General features: G+C 45.2%; 1 protein-coding gene across 1 annotated transcript in view; it reads left to right on the plus strand.

Moving 5' to 3' along the window:
* Positions 1–5,076: 5,076 nt before the first annotated feature.
* fndc5a (fibronectin type III domain containing 5a) overlaps positions 5,077–10,000 on the plus strand; it is a gene marked incomplete at both ends in the record, with an annotated part of 20,494 nt that continues 15,570 nt past the window's right edge. Inside the window, one exon of the mRNA XM_083683134.1 lies at positions 5,077–5,149. Coding sequence (XP_083539260.1) covers positions 5,077–5,149 — 73 coding nt within the window. The remainder of the gene's footprint in view (positions 5,150–10,000) is intronic.

A 10,000-nucleotide genomic window follows, 5' to 3' on the forward strand; every position in this document is an offset into this window, starting at 1 on the left:
GACCATAGGCAGTCACAATGCTAGAAGAAGGATTTTTTTGTTTTTGTTTTTTATTAACAGGAGAGAAACGTGTACAGGGGAGTAGTGGGGGTGAAGAGGTCTTTAGGAGGGACCGTTAAGATGTAGCCTGAAGAGATGGGTCTTCAATCGACGGCGATCAATTGAAAACCCCAAGGTAAGAAACTGCCAGGTTTGATCAATCATCTATAGCCACATGCTCCAGCACTGTTCAAATTCCTTTTTTGTTTAATGTCAGTCTCTTAAAAGGTCTCATCTCTTGTGATCTGCAGTAAGAGGCTTTGAGGCAGTGCATCTTTGCCAGCTCAGATTTTCCACTTTCCCAGACGGGAACGTGTCTCGGCACAAAACTCAGATTCCAGGGACCTGTAATGGGATTATGAGCGGGAAGTCAATCATTCTGGTGCCCCAACTCCACATGTGAGCAGAGGCCAGCTCATCCGACAGGGCCACAGGTTCTGAGCCAACAGAACATAATGCATGTCATATCGTCTGGCTATGAGTGTCATATCATCTGGCTGACTAGAAAGTTGCTGTTTTGTTCATCTGCGAAGATCCAGGTGTTAGGTGAGTGTGTTAGGTGTGTTCAGGAACGTCATTAAAATAATCGTAGGACCATTCAGAGATTATCTAAAAGAGGTTTGTATTTAATGTCCGTATTCAAATCTGACTGTCATGGCTCTTCAAGCAAACAAATGACGGATCAATCAATTGTGAATTGATTGTTCCGTCGTCATCATCATCATCATATTGAGTGACGCAACTGACAGAACCTCCTCTCCTCTCCTCTATCCTCTCCACTCCTCTCCTCTCCTTTCTTCTCTTCTCCTCTCCTCTCCACTCCTCTCCCCCTCCTTCCCCTCTCCTCTCCTCTCCTCTCCTCTCCACTCCTCTCCTCTCCTCTCCTCTCCTCTCCTCTCCTCTCCTCTCCTCTTCTCTCCACTCCTCTCCTCTCCACTCCTCTCCCCCTCCCTTCCCCTCCCCTCTCCTCTCCTCTCTTTTCCTCTCCTCTCCTCTGTCCTCTCCACTCCTCTCCTTTCCTCCCCTCCTCCTCTACTCTCCTCTCCACTGCTCCCCTCCCCTCTCCCCTCCCCCTCCCTCCCCTCCCCTCTCCTCTCCTCTCCTCTCCTCTCCTCTCCTCTCCTCTCCTCTCCTCTCCTCTCCTCTCCTCTCCTCTCCTCTCCTCTCCTCTCCCCTCCAGGGTCTTATCTCCAGGCCCAGTCCCTCCTGGTGTTCCAGGCAGGGCCTCACATCTCCTGGGCCAGGATCCCAATTCTATCAGCCTGAGACAGGAACAAACACCTGCTGCTGCCTCCTGGGAGCCCGACCCAGAGTAACCCTGGACCCCCGCCCCCTCCACCTCCCGCCCCCTCCCTCCCCCCTCCACCCCACTCCTCCGAACTGTGGAAAGTTGTTCCAGGTAAGTCAAAAGTGTCACATCAGGAAATATTTGCGTGTAAAATATTCATGCTCAGGTGACTTGTTTTTTGCTGTTTCTCGCCCTCATGAAATGCTGATTCAGGTTATGAATTTGAACAAAAGTTTAGAAGTCAATTTTGCTGACTTTATATTATAATCCGCTCCATACAGTACATGGTCAGAGCAGATAGACATACTGGATTTGGGTTTTTAAAAGTTATACAATATGAGTCCCTCCCTCAGCAACTCGAAACGGCTTAGGGTTTAACCGCAGTAAAAATGCACCCAAAAATACATAATGAATGATCTGTTTAGCCTAAGGCTATAAACCCCCTTCCTCAAATACAAATAGCTGGATTAAAACTGTCCATTTGAGAGCTACAGGGGCCTAGCCTCTCTATGGTGTCGCTGAGCCAACGGTTTAATGATCATCAACATCAGCCTCTCTGATCAACACAGAAAAAAACACCAAACACATCAAATTGATAGGCCCTCCCCTCCTGTGCTAACGTATAGCTAATCTATAAGGAATGGCCATGGCAGTTCATTCTGTATGCAAACAAGTAGCCATAGGGTTTAGCTGCCACACGGCTTGGAATCTAAAGGAGATTAGAACGCTTCAAAGGGTCGGATAGGAAACAGTGTTCCGCGGTGAGTTAGTAGTCTAATGTTCACCTCCAAGAACCTCTTTTCATATTGAAATGATCACAGCAACCATGCTTTACCAATCCTACACACCCACACACATACGCACGCACCCACTCACGCACGCACACACACACATACAAACGCGCACCCACCCACGCATGCACACACACACACACACACTCACCCTCACACACATACACACACGCAGATACTGTACACAAACTTTTTTTTTTTTTGGAGTGAAACTCGAGGGACGATGAATACACCACAACGTCCATAAAGCCAGTAGATTTATTAGTGATTTTCTGCTTGATCTGCGTTTAATGTGTCGGACTGTGAGGTATCAGTGGGGCCCTTTTCCAAAAGCAAATTACGCGCTTGGGCTGAGTCCTTTATGTGTTTGCTGAGTGGTGAATTTAAAGCCCATTAATATTCTATTGGCCCTAGACTTGAAAGATCTCTTACAATTCCCCTGTTTGGGGCCAGTCAACAACTCTCCAACGGGCTGTCATGCTGCCCACGCTTCTATTGAACCAAATACATTTCAGTTCTGTTCTGTTGCAGTGCTGGAGCATCAGGTGAGGACGCACTGTTCAGCCCTGGAGCCGTTTGGAATTGTTATTCTGAAAATGGAAGTGTTGCTAATGTGATTGTCTGAATGCAACACACCTGACCACACCTGAGCTTTGAGAGCTGAGGACAGTAGCATTATACACCGCCTGACGCTTCATCTGATGAATGCCCTATTTGACTCATTTCTGCCTAAAAACCAGACCCTGACTAAACTGCTTATAACATTAGAAATATGACGATCAGATGCAAAGGCAGGATGCCATTGGATAGGTGACACCTTGACGTTTTGTGTGGATATGCTCAGATCATAGTTCAGAATAACATACTACACATGGAGTACAAGTAATCAATAATAAAATGTATAATCAAATTAAAGCAGAATCTGGGACCAATTATGGGCTCGTCCAGCTTAAGAGGTTCCAGATCCACATGAATAACATACAGAGAGACGGAATTGCTCTGCTTTTACAATGGAACAAAGGTTGTACATTACACTGATGTTATAGCTTTGTAAATCTGTCCCATTAAACATGTTTTCCCTCTAATTGCACATTTTAAATGCTGCACTTGGCCAGCTAATTTACAAAGACAATCCCCCATTACCGTGAATATGTTAGCTAAAGAATTCATTATCATTTATTGAGGAAAAATGTAGTTGTGGAAACAACATATGCTTTGACCACATTATACAAAGGACACACTAAGTGATTGGACAGGTGTTTATGAATGCCAGCACACGCATGCACACACACACAATCCAGTACACCCTTACTAACTAACTCACCCTTTCTCACACTCACACTCCCAGCCAGGTGCTGTGATTATGAAACGGTGTGTGTAGTGGGAGAGTGTTGCAGATAACAGTTGATAGGGAAAAACACTGGGGACACTTCTGCCGCGCCACAGTTACAGTAGTCAGGGAGAGTGGCTGACTCCGGACAGAAAAGAGAAAAGTCGCGACGAAGGAGCTCTCACAAAGTGAACTACCCGGGGCCTGGCACACACACACACACACACTCCACTGAGCGGGACTGATAAGGTACAGGTAAGAGCGGCTTCAATTCTCTCTGTTCTAGCGTGCATGTTACATTGCCAGCTTTTGCTCCAAGATGATCTTTTCAAATGGTCAGAGGTCAAGGGTGAGGCGAAGTCAAGAGGTGTTTAAAATAAATACCGTCGAGTGGACGGAGGCACAGGTGTCGGAGGAGAACATTCTGGATGGGGTTGCGTGAATCTGTGGACGAGCGGCCGTTTGCGTGGGCTTCGGCATGCATATTTAATCGTTGGGTGGGCAGATGTCATTCTGAGAACTGTCTGACCAAGTAAGGCAAACGGATGAGATTGTGACAAAGTGACACTCGATCAAACCACGAAAGGCAGTGACAGACAGGTGCACAACTTTGGACATGACCAGGCACACGGCCGGGTACAGCTGGGACGTCCGATGTATCGCCATTCTATTATAGACAGTCTGTCATATTTATAGATTCCATTATAGATAGGTTATCATATGAATACATTGTTTTCCCCATTTGTAACCATTTAAAAATGAAAATTTAAAAGCGGAAAAACGAAAAGCATTCTACTTTGCTGCGTTTTGTGTAGGCTACTGTCCCACCAGTGAGCCAAATGCTAGGGCGTTCAAATCTTCTGAAATGTGATCACATCCTGCCAAATGTGGGATGAACATGAAACGAAAGATTATGCCTAAACTGATATTTCCTAACCATGCTTTGTCCAAAATACCAGAGAAAAATATCCACATGCATTGTGAGTGAGTCAAAGTGATTCCCATATATTTTGGATTTGTCTTGCTATTTGAACAATAAGACTCTCCGAACGGATATTGTCAGAGTGATTCTGTGGATCAATCGTAGCGTATAGAATGTCACTGGAGCCTATAGTGTGTACAGTCTGTGCCAGTGTGTGTGCGTCTCTCTCATGTTACCCATGACTAAGACGGAGTGAATGAGCAGGACTTTCCAGCCAGAGGGGAGAGAGCACGTTTCTGTCTGCAGTAGTGGAGAGCCCCCAAAGCACCGTCTCAAACATACTTCGGTATCACAGATGTGTGTGGAGCCAGCTTTGGCTGCAGCCCGAGTGACCGCGGATGACCAAAACATCACCAGGACTTCATTTGTGTCTGTCGTCGAGGACTAGACGGTGTCCACAGAGGCGGCACACACGGACAGGGCTGTCTGCACGGACAGGGAGAGGCGGCAGGCTACTGTTGAATGCAGGGGTCGAGACGCTGTCCCAGGTTCTGAAAGCGCTCGGTAGTCTCGGATCTGCAGCAAGCGTTGATAGACGGTAAAAGCCGTTTACGCATGGACTGACGTGCACGCCGAGCAGCGCGGTGGTTAACACACAGCCCTCGCCAGAGTCAATGGGATCTCACCACCTCCGGATGGTAGAAGCATGGAGAGATTTTTCTTGCCCGCCGCGCCACTGCTGATTCTCAGCTATCTCGGTGTCTCTCGAGTCATAGCGGGTAAGTTTATGTTGATATAAAGAGATATTTTTGATATGACTCTTGCGTAGGTTCACGTCATTGCGTAGTGTGTGGAGAATGCGAAGATCGATCAGCTCGCAGTCAGGGCACTGCATTGGTATTCGTGCAAAGAACATGATAGAAATAAGGGAACGTTTGTCTTAATGTTCTCTAAATAATAATGTGTATGCTATGGAATGAATGACGTAGCCTGTATGTGTAAGTAAGTATGAGTATATGACGATGGCTCAGACATTTTCTACATTGTGGTCTGAGTAGGAAACTGTCCAAATAAGCAACAAGAGCTTATATACTGTACCAGTCGTCATTATAGGCTACTTTACCTTACAGTGTGATTGTGATTGCAAGTATGTAAGAATTACATAAGCTTTAAGTAGTGGACAAGTGGTCATATACACACAATACTGAGTAAAGGCAAACGTTTTTAAGATGACATTACCACAACAAGTTTATTGACTGTCAAATTAGTGGTTTTGCATTTGTGCATGTGCTGGCTGGCTGGTGTGTGTGTGTGTGTGTGTGTGTGTGTGTGTGTGTGTGTGTGTGTGTCTGTGTGTCTGTGTGTCTGTGTGTGTCTGTGTGTGTGTGTTTCAATGCTAAGCTGACCTTTGAATTTAATCAGACAAGCATCTAACGTCCCAGGTATGGAGGAAGCTCTAAGATTGAAACTCTTTCAAATCTATTATGCACCTAATTAATTTCCAGGGATGAAACTAATATCCATGTATCATGTGATCAAATACAATTGGCCCACCACATTATCAAATCAAATCTATGGAGAAAAACAACATCCATTTCAACTAGTTCCATGGAAACCGTAATGATGCCCACCTACGCTGTCAGCAGCAGTTTCCAGCAGATTGCAGTAACATTTTGGTACAATACCGTAAGTGTTAATGTAAATATAAAGTCATGTTCAGTACTTTAATAAGGTTGATTCCCGTTCATTTTTCGGTATTGACTCATATTTCACATGTGAATTCACTTGAATTACAGCAAAACATTCAAGCCATGGAAGATTGTTACTCAGAAATCATTGTGTATGCAAGTTCAACCATAACATGGAAGGAGTCTTTATTTAAGATTTGATTGTTAAGCTATTCTGTAGACTTCAAAGATCACATGTTGATCTGGCTCCACCAATGGATGATTCAGTCAGACTACAAGACACCTCAGACACGGATGACCTTGCAGCAATTTGACTGATAAACAAAAGGGGAGGGGCCCAAACTTTGGACACACACTTCACGGTAATGGGTGACAGACTGACCACCCCCAATGACATGTACGAACATGAGCAGAGACATAGGCCTAATACAGCCAGAATCAAACAAAAAACAGTATCACAGGTATATTAGTTTGTGAGATAAGGCAACACAAAGAATAGATATTCACCACTACCCACAATCCCTTTGCAAACCGAAAAAATATTAAACAACACAGTCATTTTCCGTCAAATTAAGTTTATTTTTTCATGACTGCATATGCGTGGGAGTGAATACTGTTGAGTATTCAGTTAACTGTATTAGCCCAATCTCCTTATTAGTCATGTGCAGCACCACAAACACTCGAGTGTTCAGAATTCACCTCTGCCTTCCACAACGTTTACCTTTGTGTTGGATTGCTTTGCTCATCTGGTGGCCTTGTTCTCTTTGTTGTACCGTCTCTACTGCTCTCTTTCTGTCACAGATACACTCACACTCACACACACACACGCGCACGCACTCACATATACACTCGCACACATGCTGTATATATATATATATATATATATATATATATATATATATATATATATATGCACATAACATTTCTATGGGCAGAAAGTGAAGTGCACAGTCTGGGCAGCATGGACTCATAATTGTTTCATACATTCTTATTGTACGAAGCAATCCTATGAAGCATTTATGAAATAATCCATGAGCAGGCAGAGCCATGGAAAATGTGGTTAGGACCCCGCCTCCATCTCCATAAACCTCCATAAAGCCTAACAATATCAACCTGATACCATCAGAACAGATAACAGAAGAGAGCCAGGACACAGAGCAGTTACAGCTAGATCGTAGACCGCAGAGAAATGATTGTAACCACTGTCATTGCAGGCCAGTTGATTGGGAATGTCAAGGGTTCTTTGTCTCACTGACACTTGTGGATTTTGAAATTTGAACTTGAAGCTTTCGAGTGGACATATCGTCCTGTCCCTCCGGTCTCGTAAATGATGGTCTTTCACCGTCTCGTATTGTATGAAAAGCAGCCAGATGAGTGAATAAATAATACATCCAAGATGGTGAGATGGTGAGATGGTGAGATGGTGAGGGCGGAGTGGAAGCGTGTGGGTGTGTTGCCACAGCTGCTGTTCACTTTACAGTTGTGACGTTGTTTAATGTGTTGCTGTTTACGGTGAGTCATAAAGTGCCAGTCACCCCGGATGAGGAAAGTAAAGGTAATGTTTCCATTTAAAATGTAAATGAACTCACACACATTAATCTTTAACGAGGTTATAAATCCCACCAGCCAATTCCCCCTTCTCCTAAACTGGTTTGCCATAGAACGGGGTCTGACTCTTGAGGTGGGTTTTTACAGTAGAATTCAACAATTACATCCCCCATGAGGGAACTATCACTGGCTGTCCAGGGGAAATTTGGCTAGAAAATTCTCAGTATCTACAGTATATAGTAACTGTCAAGTGATCCCACTATCTCCCCTGAGGAGTTATAGCGCCCAGAGAGAGGAGCCAAAGGTTGTAAAACCCACCCATCACGCCTGCCCGCATGCCAAACCACGATCTTTTTGTTGTAAGTCGCTTTGGATAAAGGCGTCTGCTAAATGCCATAAATGTAAATGTAAATGATCTGACTCAAATGGTCTTACATCAAGAATATTTCTTGGGAGGTCTTTTCATCAAAAAGCACCTCATTTGTCCGTCTGCCATACTGTCCTGTCTGTGGAACACACAGGGGGAGATACAATGTGATGGCTGAAAGAGTGTCTTTGTTGGAACAACACAAATATTCCCTCTATGACGTCACTCTCACAGTACCCTTGATGCTATACAGTACTTCCAGAAGTTCAGTCTGGCAATGTACTCATATGTTTCAAAGGCAGTTTGCATTCTTGAGATACTATATGTATCTTTTTACAGACGTATGCTCATATTGGGTGTGTGTGCGAGCGTGTGTACGTGCGTGCATGTATGTGTGTGCGCACACAAGTACATGATTGTCTGCTTGTGTGTGTGTGTGTGTGTGCATGTGGGCATAAGTACATGATTGTCTGCTTGTGTGTGTGTGTGTGTGTGTGTGTGTGTGTGTGTGTGTGTGTGTGTGTGTGTGTGTGTGTGTGTGTGTGTGCATGTGTGTGTATGTGCACTCGGGCATAAGTAGATGATTATCTGCTTGTGTGTATGTACATGATTGTCTGCTTATGTATGTGTGTGTATGTGTGTGTGTGTGTGTGTGTGTGTGTGTGTGTGTGTGTGTGTGTGTGTGTGTGTGTGTCGTGTGTGTCGTTTCATCTATTAGCAGATCGAGACAACATATGAAGCTCAGTGTTCCCCTGAGCCACACAGACACACACCACTGCTAACGACCACTAATACAGCCGTGCTCTCCCTGTGAATCAAAGAAAACACGGGTAATGACAAGCTGTCTGCGTTTCCAAACACACTGAGCAAACACACAACAGAGGAAGGGGAAAATGTCAGCCAGCTCTGCAGCAGCAGAAGCAGAAGCAGCAGCAGCAACAACAGAAGAGCAACACTGGAATACTGCTCTGATCTGAAAGGATGAGCCGGCATGTTTCTGCCTGAACTCACACACACCGCGGACCAGACGCTGTAGACGAGAGCTGTGGAGGCTGGCGGAGGTCGAAAAATCGGAGGACGGGTTCCTTGTCATGCAAGGACTGGAATGAGGAACGGTATCAAACACACGTGTATCAAACACCTCCGGTTTCTACCTCCGCTGGCCTCTCTGCACGTGTTTGATACCGTTCCTCACTCCGTTCTGTGCATTACAATGAGCCCGTCCTCTGATTTCTACCTCCACCAGCCTCCCCTGGACTAGAGACAGTGCAGAGAGGAGTTTCAGTCAGTGTGTGTGGGATCAGGTGCAGAGGAAGGCTTTTCTACCGCCTGCCTTTGTGTATGACTCACAGCTCTGGTGTACAGAGATTAGGACCGAAGGACTAAGCCCAGCCTTACTGCAGGCCTAGTCTCACTGAGGGTATTTTGGGAACTATTGGACTCAGGTGCTGAGAGGTGCAAAAATGTCAGAGTTCAGAGCAACCTTGCATCTGCAAAAAAAAAAAAATACCGTAGATACTGTATTTGTAAGACTTCCCACTTGACGCAACTATGGAACCGCTTATAAACCCAAAATCTGTTCTTTATCTTTTCGTGGAGTTGCTTTGATATTGTAGCCGCTGACACACAATATCGTCGCAATATACTCTTGACATTCGACGTCCTTCTTGCCTTTTCGAACAAAATGTCTCTGTGTCGGACCTCTGAGGAAGCTGGGACTCTGTAGGTGGAGGTGAACGGACTTGTGGTTGTTCCACCGGACCTCACGCCCCTACGGACGCATGTTGACTGTGTGAATTAGGACTTGCGTGGCGGTTAGGCAGTATTAGGCGTTCACTTTGACTGGTTAAGGTTAGGGGGGAATTTGTCAGCATAGCATAAGCAACAAGAATTAGCAAGAATTAGCACAATAAGAAAAGTAGAAAAAAAAGTCCCAAGCAGCACGATTCGAACCAACAACGCTCAGCTCGTTGCATGTCTGGTTGGTTCTGTGTCATGCGTGGGCAGTTCCCGTCACGGCCGACGGA

Source organism: Argentina silus, assembly GCF_951799395.1.
Source record: "Argentina silus genome assembly, chromosome: 13".
Lineage (NCBI taxonomy): Eukaryota > Metazoa > Chordata > Actinopteri > Argentiniformes > Argentinidae > Argentina > Argentina silus.